At 41.1% G+C, this 25,319-nt stretch overlaps 2 protein-coding genes across 3 annotated transcripts in view; one reads left to right on the forward strand and one right to left on the reverse strand.

Annotated features, from left to right (window-relative positions):
* On the forward strand, window positions 1-13,427 carry aimp2 (aminoacyl tRNA synthetase complex interacting multifunctional protein 2). 2 transcript variants are annotated; one of them, XM_057816947.1, is made up of 4 exons: window positions 1-277; window positions 5,029-5,241; window positions 5,331-5,565; window positions 9,392-13,404. In XM_057816947.1, exons 1-4 carry the CDS (start codon window positions 122-124, stop codon window positions 9,778-9,780), a joined length of 993 nt encoding a protein of 330 aa, XP_057672930.1. In that variant the 5' UTR covers window positions 1-121; the 3' UTR covers window positions 9,781-13,404. The 2 variants fall into 2 exon arrangements, with proteins under 2 accessions (XP_057672930.1, XP_057672931.1); XM_057816948.1 differs by having other exon boundaries at window positions 8-163; window positions 9,392-13,427.
* zgc:161969 (uncharacterized protein LOC569044 homolog) overlaps window positions 9,274-25,319 on the reverse strand; it is a 22,168-nt gene continuing 6,122 nt past the window's right edge. The window contains exon 2 of the mRNA XM_057816945.1: window positions 9,274-16,984. Within this exon, the coding sequence (XP_057672928.1) occupies window positions 15,272-16,984 (1,713 nt within the window). The 3' untranslated portion in view covers window positions 9,274-15,271. The remainder of the gene's footprint in view (window positions 16,985-25,319) is intronic.

A 25,319-nucleotide genomic window follows, 5' to 3' on the forward strand; every position in this document is an offset into this window, starting at 1 on the left:
TGATGTTTTCCGTCCTTTCCTGTGTGCAGGCTGTTGCTAGCTGTCAAAATCACGCTGATCCATTTCTTCCTTGCCCCGGTTGCCTCATTTTGTCCATTTGTTTGTGTTTTGTTTTATTTTTATGCCGTCTAAAAACACACTCGTGCCCTCCAACATGTACCAGGTAAAGCCCGTTTGCGGGGGTGACATCACGGTTGATTTGCCCACCTGCATGTACAAGTTAGCAAATATCCACGCTCGGTCGGCGAACAGCTGCACCCACGAGCACGCGCTGCAGGTAAACGACAAGTCATTCATTTAAAGACGGCTTTATATTTGACTTTCACTTTAGGTTTATTGTCTCACGTCGCCTCGTATCCTCTGTTTTTCGGGCTACATGTAGCATGCTAGGTGTCGATTCCGGCTATCTAGTTTGTTATTTCGACCGGATGCTGATGTAACGTCAGGTCTTTGTCTGCAACTGCCTTCGATATTATTACAAGTATACTACTGCGTCCCATAAATACTCAGTAGATATACTGGTCCTTCTAAAAAAAAAAAAAAATCATAATGTGTTAAAGTTCATTATTATATGTAATGTACTGATAAACATTAGACTTTCATATATTTTAGATTCATTACAAACAACTGAAGTAGTTCAAGCCTTCTATTGTTTTAATATTGATGATTTTGGCAAAAAAGCCAAGAAAAACCAAAAATCCCTATATCAAAAAATTTGCATATCATGAAAAGCTACTAACCTAGGGTGACCAAACGTCCTCTTTTGCCCGGACAAGTCCTACTTTCACGTAGTGTCCTCGTGGTCCGGATGGGTTTTATAAATTCATAAAAATGTCCGGTTTTTATGATTTTTCACGGGACCAATTTGAAGAGAATCCCTCCGACCTCTGGGTGGCAGCAGTTGACATGGCTCCTACGAGAATGGAGGTAGTGGTTCTTCTTGTTTTTGTTGGCAGTTTACCCCTATCATGAGGCATTACCGCCATCTACTGGGTTGACGATTTGGCCACAATGCCTGGTTTTTTTTTTTTAATGATAAATATGTATATAATGGCAACTGTTGACTTCTGTCGGAGCTTTGACTGTAAAATCCTGTTTGGTGTCACATCGGCGCGTTGCCGATGATTGTAAACTTTTATAGCAAAGTTAGATTTTTGCCTCAGCTAGCTATCAGTAAGCTGAACCGCGCTAGGCATTATGGGAAACGTAGTTTTGAACTGCTACGTTTGGAAACATGCTGATTGAATAGCTTGTCAGTTTATTTCGGTTTTTGTTTGTGTGCAATCTAGAACATTGGATGAGAACATCAATTGAATAGGAATAACAATTTGTCAAGGACAATTGTCGTGATAGTAATTTATAAAAATGTTTAGTTGGCACATAGCCTACTGTGTGTATGTGTATTGACTGGACTACATTTCTATGGGTCTGCATTATATATATATATGTATATATATATATATTTTTAAAGTCATTATTTTTTTTCAAACTGCATTTTTCCATCCAGAGTGAGGGGGCACACTTTAAATATATTAAAGTGATATAGGCATCTTTGAGTGAACTTCGAGTAAAATTCAAGTATCTTGAGGCCGGGCTGAGGCTGGGCTGAGTGTCCTCTTTTTTAGAAATCAAAATATGGTCACCCTATACTAACCTAATCATCTGAATCAACAAATTAACTCAAAACCCCTGCGAAAGATTACTGAGGTTTTTAAAAACTCACAGCCTGGTTCATTACTCAAAACCGCAATCATGGGCAAGACTGCTGTCCAGACTGCTGTCCAGAAGGCCATAATTGAAACCCTCAAGCAAGAGGCTAAGACGCAGAAAGACATTTCTGCGCGAATAGGCTGTTCCCAGAGTGCTGTATCAAGGTACCTCTTTGGGAAGGAAAAAGTGTGGCAGGAAATGCTGCACAACCAGAAGAGGTGACCGCACCCTGAGAAAGATTGTGGAGAAGGGCCGATTCCAGACCTTGGGGGACCTGCAGAAACAGTGGACCGAGTCTGGAGTAGAAACATCCAGAGCCACCGTGCACAGGTGTGTGTGAAACAGCGGCAGAAGCGCCTGACCTGCGCTACAGAGAAGCAGCACTGAACTGTTGCTCAGTGGTCCAAAGTACTTTTTTCAGATGAAAGCAAATTTTGCACGTCATTCAGAAATCAAGGTGCCAGAGTTTGGAAGAAGACTGGGGAGAAGGTAATGCCAAAATGCCTAAGTCCATTGTCAAGTACCCACAGTCAGTGATGGTTGGGGGTGCCATGTCAGCTGCTGGTGTTGGTCTACTGTGTTTTATCAAGGGCAGGGCCAATGCAGCTAGCTATCAGGAGATTTTGGAGCACTTCATGCTTCCATCTGCTGAAAAGCTTTATGGAGATGAAGATTTCATTTTTTGAGCATGACCTGGCACCTGTTCACAGTGCCAAAACCACTGGTAAATGGTTTACTGACCATGGCATTACTGTGCTCAATTGGCCTGCCAACTCTCTTGACCTGAACCCCATAGAGAATCTGTGGGATATTGTGAAAAGGAAGTTGAGAGACACCAGACCCAACACTGTGGATGAGCTTAAGGCAGGTATCGAAGCATCCTGGGCCTCCATAACACCTCAGCAGTGCCAGAGGCTGATTGCCTCCATGCCACGCCGCATTGAAGCAGTCATTTCTGTAAAAGGATTCCCGACCAAGTATTGAGTGCATAGCTGATATAATTAATTGAAGGTTGACTTTTGTGTATTAAAAAACTCTTTTTAGTATCGGCCGGATGAAATATGCTAATTTTTTGAGATGGGGATTTTTTTTTTCTTGACTTTTTTGCCCAAATCATCAATATTAAAACAATAAAAGGCTTGAACTACTTCAGTTGTGTGTAACGAATCTAAAATATATGAAAGTCTAATGTTTATCAGTAAATTACAGAAAATAATGAACTTTATCACAATATGCTATTTTTTAAAAAATGGATTAGTATAGTATAAAACGCATCCCTCACTCTTAATATCGTTAAACCTCTGGATTATTTTGTTATGGGAAGGCTCAAGGCTGGTATTAAGTAATCGTTTCATTGCAATTTATGCCGATATACGTCCAATCCAATTTGGGGATCATTCGATCGCTGCCAGCCCTCCTAGTCAAAATGGATTGGAAGTCTATCGCCGTCAATGGCAGACAATGAGTTAATACAGTGGTATGAAAAAGTATCAACCTTTTGGAATTTCTCACATTTCTGCAAAAAAATCACCATCAAATGTGATCTTTGTCAAAATCACACAGATGTAAAAACAGTGTCTGCTTTAATTAAAACCACCCAAACATTGATAGGTTGTCATATTTGAATGAGGATAGCATTCAAACAGTGACAGAAGGGGGGACAATAATTAAGTGAACTCTACTTAAGGAGACCTAAAGAGCAATTGAAACCAATTTTTCCCAGACAGGTCAGGTGTGTGCACATTCACTGATGAGTGGTTTAAAACTGCCCTGCCCACTATAAAACACACCTTGTAAGAATTGTCTTGATGAGAAGCATTGTCTGATGCGCAACATGGCTCGGTCAAAAGAGCTGTCTGAAGACCTGCGATCAAGGATTGTTGATTTGTATAAAGCTGGGAAAGGATACAAAACCATGTCTAAAAGTCTGGATGTTCATCAATCGACAGTCAGAGAAGTTGTCTACAAATGGAGTTTGGCACTGTTGCTTCTGTCCCAAGGAGTGGCCATTCACCAACGATGACGCCAAGATTTCAGCGCAGATTTACTACGAAAGGTAAAAAAAAAGAACCCTAGAGTGTCTGCTTAAGACTTACAGAAATCACTGGCACAGTCCAATATCTCTGTGCACACATTACCTATATGTAAAACTATGGCCAATAATGGTGTTCATGGGAGGACTCCACGGAGAAAGCCACTGCTGTCTAAAAAAAAAAATGTTGCTCGTTTAATGTTCGCATAAAGGCACTAGGACACTCCACAGATGTTTTGGCAAAATATTTTGTGGGCTGATGAAACCAAAGTTGAATTGTTTGGGAGTCACACACACAATGTCATGTGTGGAGGAAAAATGGAACAGCTCACCATCATCAATACCTCATCCCCACCGTAAACCATGGTGGAAGGAGCATCATGATTTGGGGCTGTTTTCCTGCCCCAGGGCCTGGACAACTTGCAATCATTAATGGAAGAATGAATTCAAAAGTTTATCAGGGAGTTTTTCAGGAAAACTTGAGGTTTGTTGGACAGTTTAAGCTAAAAAGAGGATGTATGCTGCAACAAGACAATGATCAAAAACACAGAAGTAAATCAACTTCAGAATGTTTTCAGAAGAACACATTCTGGAGTGTCCAAGTCAAAGTCCAGTCTTGAACCCTATTGAGATTCTGTGGCATGACCTAAAGACAGCGATTCATGCCAGAACTACAGCAGTTTTGTAGAGAAGAATGGGCCAAGATTAGTCCTGATCGATGTGCCGGACTGATCTGCAGCTACAGGAAGCGTCTGGTTGAAGTTATTGCTGCCAATGGGGGATGGGGGGCACAAAATATTAAATGTGATGGTTCACTTATTTTTCTCCCTTCTGTCATTGTTTGCATGCTATCCTCATTAAAATATGAAAACCTATCAATGTTTGAGTGGTTTTAGTTAAAGCAGACAGTGTTTTTACATCTGTGTGATTTTGACCAAGATCACATTTGACGTGGATTTTATGCAAAAATGTGAGAAACTCCAAAAAGTTCAAGTACTTTTTCATACCACTGTACTTCAGTAATATCAATTCAGTGATAATAAAACAGATTTTTTTTTTTTTAAACCCGATTTTTATCCTCTGAAAACAATGTGATCGGGCCTGATTTCCAATAACGTGACAATCGGGGGTGGGGCTTCTTTAGTAATCATCAATAGAACCAAGTTGTTTTCACCAAAATGTTTTTGCGAGGAAAAAAAAATGTGTCGAACAGAAAATCACACTAAAGTGCAACCGCTCTAGCAAATTTGCAGTCGTCACTGATGTCCCTGGAACCCTGTATGCAGAATGGCGAGATGGACCCAGCCGTCAAAGCTCTGGAGGCCCGTCAGGATGAGATCATGCGCAAATTGTATGAGCTGAAGGCAGCCGTGGAGGGCCTGGCTAAGACTGTGACCACTCCTGACGCTGATCTGGACCTGACTGTTGGCGGCGGGCTTTCGTCATCCCAGAGCTGCGCCTTCCATGGCACCGCCGACCTGGACACGCTACTGGGCAAGGTAGGACAAAAAACTGCAATGGCAACTGTTATGTGAATTACAACCATGATGTTATTGTATTGATGTATACATTAATTTTTCATCCAAAGGACCTTGGCGCTCTCAGAGACATCGTCATCAACGCCAATCCAGCACAGCCCCCCATCACTCTCTTGGTTCTTCACAAGTTGCTGTGTCAGCGCTACCGGGTCCTCTCCACCGTTCACGTCCACTCATCTGTCAGCAGCGTACCAGAGCAGCTTCTCTCCTGCCTTGGACCCCGCCACCCGGACAGCTACGCCCGCCATCTCTTCCAGCTTGGCTTCACCCTCATATGGAAAGACGGTAATGCCTGCCAGAACCGACTGGACTTCCCAATTGCAGCGTGAATACAGTATTAAAAAAATAAACAAGCCAAGTTTGACTTTAAGCTGCTGGTGTTCACATTTTGACATAGGATAACGGCTGTCAGCGCTAGCTCTAGCGTAGTTTCTTGGTTATAGCAAACTGTGGATGTTTATTTTTTAAAAATTTTTTTTTATTTTTTTTAAAGAGCTGTCAAAACACTCATGGTTAGCTTTTATTCTTCTGTAATGGCACCAAGTATGGACGGATACTTCGTGATTAATAAGTGCCTAACAAACTCAGCTAGCAGCACCCAGGGTTAGCATTAACTCATTCTTCTGTTGTTCCAAGGTTGTCGTCTTGACAGAGTAGCATGTACTTGTAAAAACGGGTGTGACAATATATTGAAAAAGTGATATATCGCGAGAATTTGTAGCCCAAAAGGTTATCGATATGCTCCCATCATGAATACATTTACCGTTTTAAAAAGTTGTCACTGTATAAAAAGAAAAAGGAGCCAACCGGTTGCTACCAAAAGCTTCCATTTGAATAATGTCTACATTAGCTCACTGGCAGTCATTGTCGGCGCTAGACATCGGATTCATTTTGATTGGATTTGACTTCTTGTGCCGTCAATGGCACTGAAACCAGAGCATTCACAGCCAGTCTTTTGTGGGCATTTACAAGTCACTTCCTGTTCATTTTTAAGGCATTTATGTGTTTCCTACTGCTGACTTTGAGTTACTTCCTATTCATTTTGGGACATTCTTGCATCATTTCCTTTTCATTAACCCAAAATCAACAGGAAATGACCCGTAAATGCCCCAAAAGGAAAAAGAAGTGACCGAAAATCAACAAAAAAATCAAGTGAAATGCCCCAAAACACTAATTCTCTGGTATTGACTGCCACTGACGGCGTAGATGTTTAATGCATTTCAAATGGATGGACGTCTACTAGTGATACTCATTCCACTTCAAAGTAAAAGGATGAAAATAGCTTGTTTTTTCTGTTTATTAGTTTTGTAGAATTTCCTAGAATGATTTCCTGACCTATGTATCAATAATTGTTGTACCGCCATATCGTGACATCGTTATTGTGAGCCTTGTATCACAAATTGTAGTGTATACCTTGTAGTACCTAGAGCAGGGGTGTCCAAACTTTTTGCAAAGGGGGCCAGATTTGGTGTGGTAAAAATGTGGGGGGCCGACATTGGCTAACGTCCTTTACGTAGAACAATTATGTTTAAGCAAATTTTAGCAAGCCATTCTGGGTGTCACATTTGCTTCATTATTTTTTTTAATTAATAATTTCAACACATTTGCTTCATTATTTTTTTTAGTTAATAATTTCAACAATCTCGCAACAAGCCTTTGTGGCGTTCTCTTTCGACTCTCGGGCTTTTGCAAAATACTGCTGCTGTAAAGTTAAACTAGCTTCAAGTTGCTTCAATTTCTCGCTAAGTATCTTCTCTGTAATCTTGTCGTATATGTTAGCAGGTCTTGTTTGGTAATATTGCCTCACATTGAACTCTTTAAAAAAAGCGACAGTCTCTTTGCAAATCAAGCAAACACAGGTGTTGCGTATTTTAGTAAAGAAATAGTCCAATTTCCACCCATCCTTGAAGTGTCGGCCGTCTCAGTCAACTGTCTTTCTTTTTTTGTCGATTGTCGCCATTTTAGAAAATTGGGAGTAAAGGGCCACATGGGGTAATGTTGTTTAGAGTGCTGCTGCCTTTTAGTAGGTAAATGAGGAGCAGCATTTAGTGTGCAAGCTACTTCATATGCTGGTAGCAGTACTGATGACCAATTTATTAAGTCTGTGTGCGGGCCAGACGTTATTGATTTTATGACAGAGGCTGGGAGCCGGATTAAATTTGACCACGGGCCGGACTTTGGACATGTCTGACCTAGAGGTTCCCACCCATACTTGTTGTAAATATTTCGCCATCTCACGTAATGTAACAATGCTTTTCGAGCAACAAATGTAGAGGTGTGATAAAACATTGCAAGCGAATTTCACGCTGCTACATTTGGAAACTGAGTGTTTTTGGATAATAATACACTGCTGCTAATACTACCCCTAGCAAAAAGTATGGAATCACCAGTCTCGGAAAAGCCCTCACTCAGACATTTTATTATGTTGAACAAACTCAGATAAAAAGCTTGAAAAAATAATGAATTAGTTCAAAAGTGCAACTCTTTAGCATTCAGAAACACTAAAAGAAATGAATTTAAAACATTGTGGTGGTCAGTAAATGTTACTTTTATAGAGCAAGTGCAGAAAAATATAGAATCACTTCATTCTGAGGAAAAATATATGGAATCATGAGAAACAAACAAAGAAATAACAAAACACATCTCTAGTATTTAGTTGCACCACCTCTGGCCTTTATGACAGCGTGCAGTCTCTGAGGCATGGACTTGATGAGTATTCTTCATCAATTTGGTGCCAACTCTCTTTGATTGAAGTTGCCAGATCATCCTTGCAGGTCAGAGCCTTGCTTTGGACCATTTTTTTTCAATTTCCACCACAGGTTTTAAATAGGGTTGAGATCTGGGCTATTCGCAGGCCATGGCATTGACTGGATGAGTCTTTCTCCCAGGGATGCTTTAACAGTTTTAGCTCTGTGGCATGATGCATTGTCATCTTGGAAAATGATTAAATTATTTTTACATATTTTCAATTGAAGGGATAAGAAAGCTGTCTAAAATTTCAATGTTAACTGGTGCATTTTTTAAAGACGTAACCACAGCCATCTCCCCAGTGCCTTTGCCTGACATGCAGCCCTATATCATCAAGGACTGAGGGAATTTTGATGTTTTCTTTAGGCAGTCATCTTTGTAAATCTCACTGGAATGGCACCAAAAAAAAAGTTCCAGCATCATCACCTTGTCCAATGCAGATTCTTGAATAATCACTGCAAATAACCTTCATCCAGTCACTCACAGTCCATGATTGCCTCCCCTTAGCCCATTGCAGGCTTGTTCTTCTCTGTTTATGTGTCAATGATGGGTTCCTTTTAGCTTCCCTGGATGAAAATCCCATTTCCTTTAGGTGATTTTGCACAGTTCTGTCACATACTTTCACTCCAGCTTCCTCCCATTTCTTCATTTGTCTTGTTGTACATCTTCTGTTTTCAAGACATGTGGCCTTTAGTGGTTTGTCATGACGTTTGGATGTCTTCCTCGGTCTACCAGTACGCTTAACTTTAACAACCTTGCCATGATGTTTGTACTTGGTCCAGATTTTTTATACAGCTGACTGTGCACAGCCCACATCTTTGGCAACCATACGTGTAGTGTTACCTTCTTCAAGACGATTGATAATCCTCTCCTTGGTCTCAAGAGACATCTCTTGTTGGAGCCATGTTTCTTGTGAATCCACTTGGTCCACTCCAAGGTGTGATAACTGCACTGTTTTTAACTGCTGACTAACGAGCAGATCTAATTTGAGGCAGGAGCCCAATTAAGGAAAGGAAATTGACTAGGTGTATCTGTATTTTCTGCTCAAAATGGAGTGATTCCATATTCAGAATGGAGTGATTCTATATTTCCTTGCACTTGTTCTATAAAAATAACTTTTACTGACCACCGCAATGTTTTTTATTCATTTGTTTTAGTGTTTCTGAATGCCAAGGAGTTACACTTTTTAACTAATTCATTGTTCTTTCAAGCTTTTTATCTGAGTTTGTTCTACATAATAAAATGTCTGAGTGAGCGCTCGTCCGAGACTGGTGATTCCATACTTTTTGCTAGGAGTTGTAGGTAGAATGAACACATCCAAAGTGGTGAATTATAACCACCTGATACTGTTTCCTTCTTACAGTCCCCAAACTGCAGATGAAGTTCAACGTTCAGAACATGTGCCCCGTGGAAGGCGAGGCAAACGTGGCGCGCTTCCTCTTCAAACTGCTGGCGCCATACCCGTCCGACGTTGCGTCAGCCACCTTAGTGGATAACTGGGTGGACGCGGCCTTTTTCCAGTTGGCCGAGGGCGGCACCAAGGAGCGGGCAGTCGTCCTGCGCGCCCTCAACTCAACTCTGGGCCGCGGGCCCTGGCTGGTCGGGCGAGAAGTCTCCCTGGCTGACGTGGCGTGCTACTGCTGTCTTCTGCTCACCGGCGCTGCCTCCTCAGCCCCCGCCAATGTCCAGCGCTGGCTCCAGTCCTGCGAGAACCTGGGTCACTTCGGGCCCGCTAAGGTACTCAGACAGTGACCCGATCATCTTGCCAGGAAGGCAAAGTGAGAGAAAAATGGGCCAGCCATGTCAGGAACAATGTCTCATGCTTACCTCTTGACAGAATTATCGCTCAACTGACATCGAGGCAGACCTTTTGTCTCTTTTTGCTGCTTTTTTAAATCAGAGATTCTAAAAGGGAGGAAGCACGAGAGGATTGTGAAGACAAGGATGCTCAAACACCTTTCACCCACTTTGTGCCTATGAAATAAACGCTACTTGGAAAAGTGTGTTGGTGTGGTCACGTGCAATTTTGCTAATGTTGGGAATACTGGAAAAAAAACGTATGCAAAAATGTGTTTCTCTATAACTGTATTATATAAAACATACATGAAATTCTCATTCAACAGCTGTAGAAAAAAAACAGGAATGATCATGAACACAATGTAACGGTACTGATCAGTCATCTATTTTTGTCCTTTGCAAAGAACAGCTCTGGTCCGATTATATTTTATTTATTTTATAGTCATTAACTCAGTCATGTTTTAGTGCCAACGACGGCGAAAGACGTCCAATCCATTTTACTGGGAGTGTCTGGAAGCAATCAAACGATAGCTGCCAGGCATTTCAGTCAAAATAGATTAGACTCCTCACACCTTCAATGGCAGCCAGTAAGTTAAGCTTTACAAAAAATAAAGGCAACTGACCTTTTGTAAATTCCGCCCCCAAAACGGCCATTGACCAATCAAATGTCCTCCCGACCGTGAGGTCGGCGTGATCTGACAACCTACATTCTCCCATTGATTATTTTGGTGGTTGCTGTAAGCATGACCTGACTGCTAACAAATCTACAACTTTACGGAAGGCCTGGAAAGAACAACTGGACATCCAAAATGGTGACGCGTTGTGCCAATGGCTTATGTGAATGACACGAGGTACTTAGAGTTTATCTGGAGGTGTGCGGTACTCTTCCCAAAGCCGAAAACAACTTGACTGGTGCCTTCGATGGATAAAAATTGGGGTGGCCTCACTCCCAGGTCTAAAAAATAAACAGGCACTCATACATGTGCTATATGGTAAGAGTAAGCTAATGCCAGAGTCTACCAAGCTAGCCTGCTTGCTTTAGTAGAGGCTGCAACATTCATAAAAATGGATATCAAAGCTGGAGTTCATAGGTGGGTAGAGTAGCCAAAAATTTTACTCGAGTACTGTTCCTTCTAAATAATACTCAAAAGTAGTCATCCAAAAATCTAAAGTACAAGTAAAAAAGTTCACTGAAAAGAATACTCAAGTAATAATTAATTGTAACTCCTTACAATGTCTGATTTTTTAAAACGTTTTTTCTCTCAACACAATTTCATCTGTATGAACTGTTATCATTGTACTATTACCTATTATATGACCATACTGGCCAAAAAGATGACACAAAAATAATCGAATTCAGACCAGAACAAAACTGGAATCACCTGTCCAAAGAGCATAAGTGCCCTCTAGTGGAGAAAAAACATTACCTCTGTCGCCATCTCTGGCAAAAATAGTCACCGTGTAGAAATAGGAAAAATGTAACGACTAGTGTAGCCTAAATTAGCGGAGTAAGAGTAGTGTTTCTTCTTCACAAATCTACTCGAGTAAAAGTAACATTATTGCGTGATAAATCTAAGTACATTTTTCCTCAAAAGGTAAGTAAATATAACTGAGTAAATGTAACACATTACTACCATGCTCTGCTGGGTTAGTTATCGAAGTCTAAACAATGTAGCTGTTTCATTAGCTAAAGTTAGCTTAATGTCATTTGCAATCCGATGGGTGCTTCCCCTTTTTAAGTTAATCAATGCTGCAACGATTAATCGATTAACTCGAGTAATTCGATTAGACAAAAAGTTAGAAAAATATGTTGCTGCTTCGGGTATTCGTTTAATCGTTTCTTTTGAAAGTGTTTGTATTTAATTCATTGATTTGGGTGGAAAAACTGCCCTGTAATGGCAACTAGTGAATATGAAATAACTCATTTATCATGGCTGAATCCAGCTTTTTTGTGGGACTATGTGAACGATTTGTTAAGAGCATTGTTTAAAAAAAAAAAAAAAAGTATAGCATTTAAGCTAGCGGACTTTTGGATGCAAGTTAGACAATTGTTCTCGTACTTAGTTCCTCATTTTTTTTCTTTATACCAATTAAGGCTAAGCTCAGGTATTTAAATTGATTTAAATTTATTAATCTATCATTATTTAAATGAAAGTGCAATTCTGCATAGTTTGGAGAAACACCAGATAATTTTGTACTTGCATTAAATGCTCTTTTGAAGGGGCAACCTTCGTTATGTTTTACATCTAAAATTTATTCTGCAACGCATTAAATGTTCCTAATCCGATTATTTGAAATAACCAGTTATAAGATTAGTCGACTACTGAAATAATCGATAGCTGCAGCCCTAACAAGCGCCTTGATTTTATTTTTCCTGTACTATTTTGAGAAAGGAAACTTTAATTTGTATGATTTGGCCTCTATATCTTGCTACAATTTGTATGTTACAAATATAACCCTCCGCTGCATATCGTAACCTCTTTTGCCTCAATCTGGAGGATTTTGCACTGGTATTACTCCAAAATGAATCGTTTAAAATGCCAGTATAATGTACGTCTGCCTGCAATGGCCTGTGTCGTTAAGAGTCACGAAGCATGCTGGTTTAGCAACCGTAACTAAGGGGGCGGAGCTTTTTCGAAAGGTCAATTGATGCAGTTCTCGTTTTCATATCATTTTTATCACCACTCCCTACTGTGATTGATGCTTTTTAAAAACCACCTGTTGCTCTGAAACGCGGTCTTTATTCATATATGTCCTGGGAAGAAAGCAGAGATTGTTTTTTTTTTTTTTTTTTTGGTAGATCGTCTGACAAACATTATTGTGGGATTTTAAAATAATTGAGGTACAGTGGTATGAAAAAGTATCTGAACCCATTGGAATTTATCACATTTCTGCATAAAATCATCAAATTTGATGTGATCTTTGTCAAAACCATACAGGTGAAAAAACAGTCTCCTGTAACCAAAACCACCCAAACATTTATAGTTTTTTTTATTTTAATGAGGATATTTAATATTTTGTGCCCCCCCCCCACCCTCTTTGGCAGCAATAACTTCAACCAGACGCTTCCTGTTGCTGCAGATCAGTCTGGCACATCGATCAGGACTAATCTTGGCCCATTCTTCTCTACAAAACTGCTGTAGTTCAGTCAGATTCCTGGGACGTCTGGCATGAATCACCGTCTTTAGGTCATGCCACAGCATCTCAATGGGGTTCAAGTCTGGAGTGACTTTGGCCACTCCAGAACGTGTATTTTGTTCTTCTGAAACCATTCTGAAGTTGATTTACTAGTGTGTTTTGGATCATTGTCTTGTTGCAGCATCCATGCTCTTTTTAGCTTCAACTGTCTGACAGAAGGCCTCAGGTTTTCCTGAAAAACATCCTGATAAACTTTTGAATTCATTCTTCCATTAATGATTCCAAGTTGTCCAGGCCCTAAGGAAGCAAAACAGCCCCAAATCATGATTCTCCCGACACCATGCTTCACAGTGGGGATGAGGTGTTGATGTTGGTGAGCTGTTCCTGTTACTGAAAGTAAAGGGGCCGAATAATATTGCACGCCCCACTTTTCAGTTTTTTATTTGTTAAAAAGTTTAAATTATCCAATAAATGTTGTTCCACTTTGCAAGGCACTGTATAGTTGATTTGTGCACAGAGCTATTTGACTGTGCAAGTTTGTCTTTAGCAGACACTCTAGGGTTATTTTTTAATCTGAGTATTCTGCGCTTAACTCTTGGCATCATCTTTGATGGACAGCCACTCTATGGGAGAGAAGCAACAGTGCCAAACTCTATTTGTAGATAACTTCTCTGACTGTCGATTGATAAACATCCAGACCTTTAAAGATGATTTTGTGTCCTTTCCCAGTTTTATACAGATCAACAATCCTTGATCGCAGACAGCTCTTTTGACCAAGCCATGAAACACATCAGACAATGCTTCTCATCAAGATTTTTTAACCAGTTTTTTGTCTTATAGTGGGCAGGGCAGCTTTAAACCACTCATCAGTGATTGGGCACACACCTGACTTTAAATGTTTGGTAAAAATTTGTTTCAATTGCTCTTTAAATCTTTTTAGGCAGAGGGTTCACTTACTTATTTTCCCCCTTCTGTCGTTATTTGCATGCTATCCAATGTTCCCTCTAATTTTTCATGTGTCTGAGCAAACACACAAGCTCCCTGAGCACACTGCGGATCACGGTGAGCAACATCAGATGTGTACATGGCGGCCACACACCAGTATCACGCCTATTAGCATTTCTACTGCCCAGAAATTATCTAGTGGTAACAGCATTTAATGATTAATAGCCACAATTAAAAAAATCTTAATAAATGTCAATAGAAGACAGACCAATCTGATTTAAATTGTACCTTATTTTTCACCTCTGGCCTTTACACTATTCCAATGGCTGTACGCTTTGTCCGGGTTGATCGCTTCATCTGCTTTTTGCTTTGACTTTATGCGCTTACGTTGAACTGACAGCATTGATGCATTCATTTTGATGGCAAGTAAAATACTGTCAATGAGAATGCTCTGGGTCAGATTTTGTTTTGTGTGACAGCTCATTTCTCTTCTGTCGGTCTTTTGCATTCTCCCGCAATAATGCACCAATCCCCTGTCCCATCTTGAGTCCTCGCACATTTTCAACAGCTTTCAAATGACTTTTCAGCTGAATATGACGCTTGAGGTAGTCCAACTTCCATTCAGTCCACATTTTTCCCTCTGAAAACTCACTTGGTACTTTGGCTTCGCTGCATATTTTACAGAGTAGACCTTTCTCACTCGAAAAAGAAAAAATCTCACAGTTTCACCGCTTGTTCGTCTATCTGCACATGCTACGACAGCCACTCTATCTTAAATGAACCGCATTTCATTTTTTACTTTGGCTTGGTGAGTGGAAGTGTCGCTGCCCGTTCGTTCCGCCACACTTTTGTCGGCTTGCTAACCTGCATGGCGCGTGTAGGCTGGGCAATACACAAGCAATGTAAATGTTATGATTGGCTACTTAGCGGAAGTGAACCTTATCGTGTCATTGGCTGGACACCTGTCACTCACCGAGTTACAACGCAATTAACGTTTCTGTTGAAATTTTTTTTTTTGTGCGCAGCATAGATTTTGTGTGCAGAGTATGTGCAAGCAGTGCGCTATTGCACATGTGCAGTACAGAGGGAACATTGATGCTATCCTCATTAAAATATGAAAACCTATAAATGTTTGGGTGGTTTTAGTTAAAGATCAAAGATCAGATTACATTTGATGGTGATTTTATGCAGAAATGTGAGAAATTCCAAAATGTTCAGATACTTTTTCATACCACTGTATAATTAATTGGCTTTTAATGAACACAAAACACCAGTTGGAGGTTCCCTACTACCACAGTGCCAGGATCGTCCCAAAGGGAGTAAGATAGTCGGAAGAGGTTCCGGTTTTAACACACCGATTTTTTCAACAGTTGAGCACAGAGCACACATTGATGTTGTATCTAAGCAGCTGAATGCGCTCAAAATAGTCATCGGTCAGGAAGTTCCTTTGCGAGGTGGCCAGGTTCCCTTTCTCACTGAAAAGCCTCTGAATTGGCGCCGTGGACGGCAAGGTGGTGTTGTACTTGAGGAACAACTGCTTGACCCTGGGGAAGTCCTGCAGGCACTCCAAGCTCTTTCCGGTTCCATCAACGTACTTGCGGATCTCATCTGTGACGCCGCGCTCTTGGATGTGAGAGGTGAGTTTGGGTGAGCCATAACTGAAGAAGTCGTCTTCGGATTTGATGGTGGAAATGTTTTGAGAAGTGTTCACCACGATCATGTCGCAGGGGTCTACCTGGGAAGCCTCCGTGGCTAGCAGAGAGCACATGTCCTCCCTCTCGGAGGCAGCAAGCCACCAAAGGCGGAACTGAGGTGTGGTCGCCGTGGCGAAGCGGGCCTCGTTGCTGGCAAACAACTCCCGGAAGCGCGTGTCGATGGCTCTCACTATGGTGACCACCACGTCGCCAAAGTACTTGGAGGAGTCCTTGTGCTCGCTCAGCTTGTTCTTCAGACTGAGGACAGTCGGGATGACCAGGCCTAGGTAGCATTTCTGCTCGGCTTGGAAAAGCTCCAGCGCGAAAGCCAGCGGGTGAAACACAGTAACATATTCTTTGAGAAAGTCCATCTCCTCGGGCTGCAGGCGCGGCACGTCCAAACGGGCCGAGAGCTCCGTCAGCTCCCGTTCCGTGAGAGAGACGATCTTCTGCAGGGCGCAGTACTCCACGTTCCATCGGATGATGGCTGGAACAAACAAGGCCATCTTTCGGATCTCCTCTGCCACTTCCATGCCAACCTGGAGTTGATGGCATTTACTCCAGATGGAGTAAACTTTGGACATGGAGGTGTAAAAAAGCTGGCACATGGGTCCCTGTGACACGGCCCGCCAGAAGTCCTCGGTGACTATCTGCTCTAAGGTGTGTGACGCGCACCGTTGGATGGTGGGCAAAAACAGCAACATGTCCTGCTCCGGCTCACCTTCTAGCATGACGCCGACGTTCTCGAAAACCCCAATGTCGTTGTTGCAATCGGTAGCGTCCAGCATGAACTCTTTGAACACGTTGACGAAGGGGCTGGCGTTGTCAGTTACTGTGGTTTGAACTTTGCTCTCGATACCGTACGCCACGTGGATATCGTGTATTCTCTCGGCCACGGAGTCATAGGTGAGCCGGCCCGCCATCATGGCGAAGGCCAGCGCGGCCGACTTGCGCTCCAGCGAGCCGCTGTCTATCCAGTGGCAAGTCATGCCGAAGAATCTTCCTTTGCCGACGGTCCACAAGTCGGCCGTGGTGCACACGTACTGAACGCAGGCGAGCTTGGCCATCAGCTCATCACGCATCTTGGAGAAACTCAGGTCCACTTTAGAGAATAAGATCACCCTGTCCATGGGTTGGAGACCCTCAGTCAGGCCCATTATCAGCTTCCTAAAGCCGGGCTGCTCCAGGATTTGAAATGACTGACAGTCCTCCACAATGTAGTTAAAGACAAGGTCGTCGATCTTCTCTTGGGTCATGCATTTGGACATGATTTCTGCTTTGAGCTTCTTGAGTTGACAATGGCCGCTTTCCTCGCCATTGTATTCTTCCTTCTTCCTCCCTCGCTTCGCGTCTGGCCTGGCTTCGCATCCTAAATGGGTTCTCTGAAATATAAAATGGCGAAAAACACAGATTAACTGTAGCAGGGTTTCACCTACAGATAAAAGATCGTGAAGCACCGCCACACCAAAATAAAAGCCGCCACGCCTTGCAAATGAGATTTTTTTTTTTTAAAGATACATGCAAATTTATAATTTGTATAATTTAACTAACAATAAGTCCAAATGAATATCTATAGCTCAATATTGACACACTATTTGCCAGACGACGTCTGAAACAGCACGTAAAATACAAATTGTTCCTTTACATGTGTCATTTTGAATATCACATTGGTGTTTAGAGGCGTGCGTAATTTCCGATCCTTAGATTATTCGCAATGTGCTCGTGGAAGATTCGGAACGATTCACAAACATCCAAATTCCGATTATTTAATTATACCAGGTAAAGCGGAACTAAAACACAGTCCGCACAGTCCTCGGGACGCAATGAGGAACGGACCGTGAGTACATACCATGTTCAACTCATGCCACTAGATAAAAAAACAATAATACCTGACTGCGGCCGACAGCCGCTACAAACAACCCCCTGTTGCTAGTTGCTACAAACATATGGCCACATATTGCTAGGCCTTTCGCGATAACAAATTTTAGTGTGCAATAGTTATTCTCATAAATTATTGCGATATTATTGCAGCCCCCCAATTTTTTTTTAACCAATTTACAATAACACAGTGAAAATACAGTATATATTAATAGATCAAGTACACCCATTTAAACGCGATAAATATTTACTCTTAAATTCAAAAATACCTTTTAAGAAATCACAACTAAAAACAAGAGACCATGCCTCTTAAGTAAAAAAAACAACAATATTGATACTGCACAGAAACACAGAATAAATAAAATGTGTTTAAAAAAATGTTTTTTAAATTGCACTTAGAAACTTAAGCATTTAGGCAAATGAAAACTTTTCCCGTCATAGCTTCTGCAATGGTGTTCCATAGGGATGCAACGATACCGTTAAGTCATGGTTTGGTACGAATTTTGATACGGGGGACACGATTTTCGATCCGATTCAATACATTTAATGCTCTGTAAAAAAAAGGAATAACAATTATATATATATATTTTTTTTGCTAACGAGCAAAAATTTAATTGCTATCATATAAACATGCATTTTAGTGCATAATACAGTGCCTTGCAAAAGTATTCGGCCCCCTTGAATCTTGCAACCTTTCGCCACATTTCAGGCTTCAAACATAAAGATATGAAATTTAATTTTTTTGTCAAGAATCAACAAGTGGGACACAATCGTGAAGTGGAACAACATTCATTGGATAATTTAAACTTTTTTAACAAGTAAAAAACTGAAAAGTGGTGCGTGCAATATTATTCGGCCCCTTTACTTTCAGTGCAGCAAACTCACTCCAGAAGTTCAGTGAGGATCTCTGAATGATCCAATGTTGTCCTAAATGACCGATGATGATAAATAGTAAAGATACACGATAATATCGGTCACCGATAATTATCGGCCGATAATGGCAATTATGACGTCACACAGATAATCCAAATAATAAAAAAATTCAACCGATAATGCAATCCGATAATTATATACTTGATTTTGCCTCCAAATGTGCTCAACCGAAGAATTCAGCACGCCGCCTCCTCAACCCCTCCCCTCTCTGAAGCCCCTGAGGGAGGAGGGGTTGAGGAGGCGGAGTTACAAGACAAGAAGTAGTTGAATATTATGGCGGCTGTTACTAAAAAAACGACGCTCTCGCCATCTGCGAAACATGTACCGTACAAGTTCCACGAGGCAGAAAGAACGCGTCCTCATTCAAAACCACTAACCCAGCAGCCATTTAAAAATGCATCATAAAGAATTTTGGAACAAATATGAGGCTGCTGCTAGCAGGAATGCTAAAGCTATTGTAAACACTAAGTTAAACTACAGGGCTTGTGACGATACAGAGTCGGGCTGTTTGGGAATGCAGCCCAAGGCGGGTGGTAAATTCGCATCTAAGGCTAAACACCGGCACTACTGGAGACCGATAGTCGGCAAGTAGCCGTCTTCCGACGGAGCCCGCCGCTCTGGCCAGTCCGGCAGGCCGCCCGATTCCCCGGCCTCTGGACCTCCGGCGAACACCCCGGTTTCTCGAGCGTTCCCCCACGGCGTGCGAGCAGAGCCAGGACCCGAATACGCCGCGGCGGACCGGACGGGGCGGGCGGGCGGATTATCCGGTCCGAATGTAGCTGCCGCCGAGACGAGACAGTTTTTTTTTTTACCTTAATGACACGAGAACCAAAGCCCTGGATAAAAGAAATAATGCCGTTTATACGACCACCATTCTTCATGAAAAAGTGATGTCCGGTAAGCAAGTTTATCATGACGGCACAGTGGTTATAAGATCATTTAAACATGGAGAAAACGAAGTCAGCCAGCCAATAATGCATTCAGAATGTGAAATGACGAGCGGTCAGATGACTTTGTAACGCTGCCTTTATTTTCGGCTTAATAAAACTCAGGCACAAAACAACACGCACGCGGATGCGAGCTCCAACTCCGTCCAAATAGTACTGCCGTGTAGCAGTTTAGCTGCTGTAACGCAAATGTCGTGAAAGCCGCAAATGTAAACAAAGCGCTGCAGAATGGGTACATGACATCTCGCTCTTTTGAGGTAATCATTTTCACAGTGTGCAACAAAGCATATAACATTAGCAATCACTTTTCAAATTATTTAACTTATTTGTCTGCTCAATTACAGTCACAGTAGATAATCAAATTCTTAAATCAATATTCTGTACCCACAAATATTATTCAAAATCTTTCCTTCTTCAAGTTTTTTTTTTTTTTTTTAGGATTAAGTATAATAATGTATTGCTTAAAACAAGGCTGTTAAGATTATTTTCAGCTAGCTATTTTTCTTCCAAGAAATCTGAGAGAAATACACTTGAAGCGATCGCAGATAATTTCACTTATTGCCAATAGATTTACACTTAAAACTGACTAGTTTTAAGGAGGTGTGTTTTGCAGCGGATTAATGTTATATATGTTAGGAATGGCTTACTTTTAAACGCATTTTTGTGTAACTTAGGTATTTACTCTGTAATTGTTGCCAAAGGTTTACCATTACACAATGTCAGACAATCTGTCATTATTTAGATGTTTGAATTGACGACTTGTTCATACTTTATGTTGAAAAAAAAGAGCAATAAATTATATTTTTGCACAGTAATATTTTCTTTTGTGTATACTTTAAAATTTTACATAAATCTTTTAATAGAATTATCGGCTTGACATTATCGGTTATCGGTTGGAATGAGGAGGAAATTATCGGTTATCGGTATCGGTTGAAAAATGCATTATCGTGCATCACTAGACACAATCGTGAAGTGGAACAACATTCATTGGATAATTTAAACTTTTTTAACAAATAAAAAACTGAAAAGTGGTGCGTGCAATATTATTCGGCCCCTTTACTTTCAGTGCAGCAAACTCACTCCAGAAGTTCAGTGAGGATCTCTGAATGATCCAATGTTGTCCTAAATGACCGATGATGATAAATAGAATCCACTTGTGTGTAATCAAGTCTCCGTATAAATGCACCTGCTCTGTGATAGTCTCAGGGTTCTGTTTAAAGTGCAGAGAGCATTATGAAAACCAAGGAACACACCAGGCAGGTCCGAGATACTGTTGTGGAGAAGTTTAAAGCCGGATTTGGATACAAAAAGATTTCCCAAGCTTTAAACATCTCAAGGAGCACTGTGCAAGCCATCATATTGAAATGGAAGGAGCATCAGACCACTGCAAATCTACCAAGACCCGGCCGTCCTTCCAAACTTTCTTCTCAAACAAGGAGAAAACTGATCAGAGATGCAGCCAAGAGGCCCATGAGCACTCTGGATGAACTGCAGAGATCTACAGCTGAGGTGGGAGAGTCTGTCCATAGGACAACAATCAGTCGTACACTGCACAAATCTGGCCTTTATGGAAGAGTGGCAAGAAGAAAGCCATTTCTCAAAGATATCCATAAAAAGTCTTGTTTAAAGTTTGCCACAAGCCACCTGGGAGACACACCAAACATGTGGAAGAAGGTGCTCTGGTCAGATGAAACCAAAATTGAACTTTTTGGCCACAATGCAAAACGATATGTTTGCATTGTGGCCAAAAACACCACACCATCCCCACTGTCAAAGATGGTGGTGGCAGCATTATGGTTTGGGCCTGCTTTTCTTCAGCAGGGACAGGGAAGATGGTTAAAATTGACGGGAAGATGGATGCAGCCAAATACGGGAACATTCTGGAAGAAAACCTGTTGGTATCTGCACAAGACCTGAGACTGGGACGGAGATTTATCTTCCAACAGGACAATGATCCAAAACATAAAGCCAAATCTACAAAAATAAACGTATCCAGGTGTTAGAATGGCCAAGTCAAAGTCCAGACCTGAATCCAATCGAGAATTTGTGGAAAGAGCTGAAGACTGCTGTTCACAAACACTCTCCATCCAACCTCACTGAGCTCGAGCTGTTTTGCAAGGAAGAATGGGCAAGAATGTCAGTCTCTCGATGTGCAAAACTGATAGAAACATACCCCAAGCGACTTGCAGCTGTAATTGGAGCAAAAGGTGGCGCTACAAAGTATTTACGCAAGGGGGCCGAATAATATTGCACGCCCCACTTTTCAGTTTTTTATTTGTTAAAAAAGTTTAAATTATCCAATAAATTTTATTCCACTTCACGATTGTGTCCCACTTGTTGTTGATTCTTGACAAAAAATTAAAATTTTATATCTTTATGTTTGAAGCCTGAAATGTGGCGAAAGGTTGCAAGGTTCAAGGGGGCCGAATACTTTTGCAAGGCACTGTAGTTATGTGCTTACTTCTTATTGATCTGAAACATTTTTGTATAAAAATGCTGAGAACAATCTTTACAGTTTGTAAAGTGACGCAGGGCACACTGTTGATTGCTACAGCTCTCTTAGCAGCTAGGTTTACTACATGAGCAAGACATCCTATTTGTGGTCCGAATCCATCTGTGTCACGTACTGAATTAACAATATTTGCAACATTATCTATAGTCACTGGTATGAATTGATTTGGCCTTCTTAACTTCCATTCAGTCATGACAGTTTAGAATTCATCGATGTAGTATATGGACTACGTGTCCCATAATCACTCTGGGCTCACATAGGCAATGGCATGACCGTAGCACATCTAGTTTGCCATTTCATGATATCTAGTGTGTGCGCGCATTAAAAAAGTTAGCAAGCGCCGCTGAAGTCACGTCTGCTCATTACTACACAACACCAGCATATGACAATCGACTTTCATAAACAGGACGAGTTTGAAGCAGCTGTTCGTTGTCAAAGCGAGGTTGTTCGTAGCAGCCAAGTCGGTAACAATGTTTTGGCGGACTTCGTTGTAAATATCCGGCGTTGTGCTGAAAAATAGCCGCCCCGTGTGAAATGTCACTCCTGACGGGAGCGCCCACACGTCAACAACACTGGCGCGCCACAGATGGTCCACAGTCACTCCGGAGCACTGACGCGGCCGGTATACGTTGAACAATAGGATATAATGGGAACGATTGGCTCCGTCCGGCGCTAGTTTTTGCCGGACCTGGAACGAAGATGCATTTTGCGCAGTTGGTAACGAGGAATCCGAACTTTTAACAGCACATCTGCCGCACACGCGCACGCACGTGCGGCGATTAATCGCAGCGGAAAAATTACCGCTTTCATTTTTATTTATCGCGCGATAAATGGAATTATTGCATATTGCGACAGGCTTACATAATGCTACGGTAAATATCACATATATATATATAACTAGATGTGAAATGACAGACGACGGCGGCGGCGTTAGAACATGTATTGAGATCTAGATGGGAAATGAGAGACTTGCCGGCGTTAGTAAACAGTCGCCATCTTGAAGGCTCTGTTGTAGCGCACCTAATTACCTTTTTATCTAAAATACTCCTAAATCGTCCAAATCTTCACTTGAATTCATCTTTAAATGATGAAACAGTTTTAAAACTTTCACAGGTCGAAAGTAGACAGAAGGGAAATTATGGAATAACGGGAGAAATTTTAACAACTTTGACGGTTGATTCACAACATTAGGCAAGGCAAGGCAAATTTATTTATATAGCACAATTCAACACAAGGCAATTCAAAGTGCTTTACATCACATGACGATCATAAAAATCACATTTAAATCAACACAACGTAGAAACGAAGACAAAAGATCGCATTTAATCACAGAATAAAAATAAATAAATAAAATAAAAATAAAACAAAAACTACTACTAATAATAATAATTGAAATCAGCAATGGTGATAAAAACAAGAGGAATAGAAAGCAGGTAGATTGAAATATATAGACAGTTATAGATATGCAGTGCTAAACAAAAGCGTTTTTAGCCCTGATTTAAAAGAGCTAACAGTTTGAGCATACTTCAGACGTTCGGGTAACTTGTTCCAGAGGTGAGGAGCATAATAACTAAATGCTGCCTCACCCTGCTTGGTTCTTGTTCTTGGAACATGCAGAAGACCGGTTCCAGACGACCTTAGGGGTCTAGATGTCTCATAGGTCTCTAACAAGTCAAGCATGTATTTTGGTCCAAGGCCATTAAGTGTTTTGTAGACGAGCAGTAGTATTTTATAGTCTATCCTTTGACTTACTGGAAGCCAGTGTAGCAATTTCAAAACTGGTGTAATGTGGTCCAGCTTCCTTGTATTTGTGAGGACTCTGGCTGCAGCATTCTGTACCAGCTGCAACTTCCTGACTGATTTTTTATCAAGACCTGTAAATATACCGTTGCAATAGTCCAATCTGCTGAAAATGAATGCATGCATAACTTTTTCCATGTCTTGTTGAGTCAGAAGCCCCTTAATTCTGGTTATATTTTTTAGGTGGTAATAAGCGGATTTAGTGACGGACTTTAAATGGCTATCAAATTTTAGGTCTGAGTCAATAATTACGCCAAGGTTTCTGACTTGATTTGTAGCTGTAAGTGACATTGTGCTAAGTTGGCTGCTTATCTTTGACCTTTCGTTTTTTGGCCCAAAAGTGATCACCTCTGTCTTCTGCACATTTAACTGGAGAAAATTCTGGCACATCCATTCATTGATTTGATGAATGCATTTTCTCAGGGTGACTAAGGGACTATAATCATGTGGGGACACAGAAATGTACAGTTGTGTGTCATCTGCATAGGCGTGATAGGAGATGTCATACTGTTCCATTATCTGAGCTAACGGAAGCATATAGATGTTAAATAAGAGTGGTCCAAGAATTGACCCTTGAGGGACTCCACACGTGAATTTGGTTCGTTCTGACTGATGGTTTCCGATTGACACAAAGAAATCCCTATCATGTAAATAGGATGTGAACCACTGAAGAATAGTGTCAGTAAGCCCTACCCACTGTTCCAATCTGCTGAGTAGTATGTTGTGATCAACCGTGTCAAATGCGGCGCTGAGATCCAATAGTAGCAGAACAGATGATTTGCCTGCATCGGTATTCCGACGAATATCATTTAGGACTTTGATAAGCACAGTCTAGGTGCTGTGTTGTGGTCGAAATCCAGACTGAAATGAGTTAAAAAGATTGTTTTGCATCATATAATTCTGGATCTGTTCGAACACAACCCTTTCGATAATTTTCCCCAGGAATGTCAGATTTGATATTGGCCTGTAATTACTAATGGTTGAGGCATCCAGATTAGGTTTTTTTAGGAGAGGTTTTATTACTGCAGTTTTTAAAGTCTGAGGAAACTCTCCTGTTTGGAGAGAAGTATTTATAATCTGAAGTATGTCTGGGGCTATGCAATGAAAAACAGTTTTGAAAAAGTTTGAAGGAAGGATGTCAAGGTAGCATGTTGTGGGCTTTAATTTCGACACAATTTCTGTTAAAATGGCATAGTCCAAGAGGCTAAACTGTCTAATATTGATGTGGGGGACATTTTGGGAGGCATTTAGTGTAACATTTGTTAATCTGGAGTTGCACACAGTCTGTCTAATCTTTAGTACTTTGTGTGTAAAGAATGCTGCGAAATTATTACAGGACACCTCAGATGCCAATTCCTGAGGTATTGATGCTTGTGGGTTTGTCAGTTTGTCAACAACAGAAAATAGTGTGCGGGTATTGTTAGTGTTTCTACTAATGATCTCTGAAAAATATGACTGTCTAGCATTTTTCAGTTCCTGGTTGTATTTGCGAAGACTGTCTTTGTAGATATCATAAAAAACTAGGAGTTTGTTTTTTCGCCATCTGCGTTCTGCTCGTCTACAAACTTGCTTTTGTTTTATAGCTAGTATGGCATTTCTCCAGGGTGACCTCTTCTTTCTTGACAAAGATTTTGTCTTAATCGGGGC

The sequence above is a fragment of the Corythoichthys intestinalis genome, chromosome 16, assembly GCF_030265065.1.
Source record: "Corythoichthys intestinalis isolate RoL2023-P3 chromosome 16, ASM3026506v1, whole genome shotgun sequence".
NCBI lineage: Eukaryota > Metazoa > Chordata > Actinopteri > Syngnathiformes > Syngnathidae > Corythoichthys > Corythoichthys intestinalis.

Excerpts from the sequence above, each read along its gene's own strand:
- aimp2 (XM_057816947.1), top strand. The coding sequence starts at position 122 with ATGCCGTCTAAAAACACACTCGTGCCCTCCAACATGTACCAGGTAAAG. Across the intron at positions 278-5,028 it reads CCCACGAGCACGCGCTGCAG|AATGGCGAGATGGACCCAGC; the intron begins GTAAACGACAAG and ends CCCTGTATGCAG. Across the intron at positions 5,242-5,330 it reads TGGACACGCTACTGGGCAAG|GACCTTGGCGCTCTCAGAGA; the intron begins GTAGGACAAAAA and ends TTTCATCCAAAG.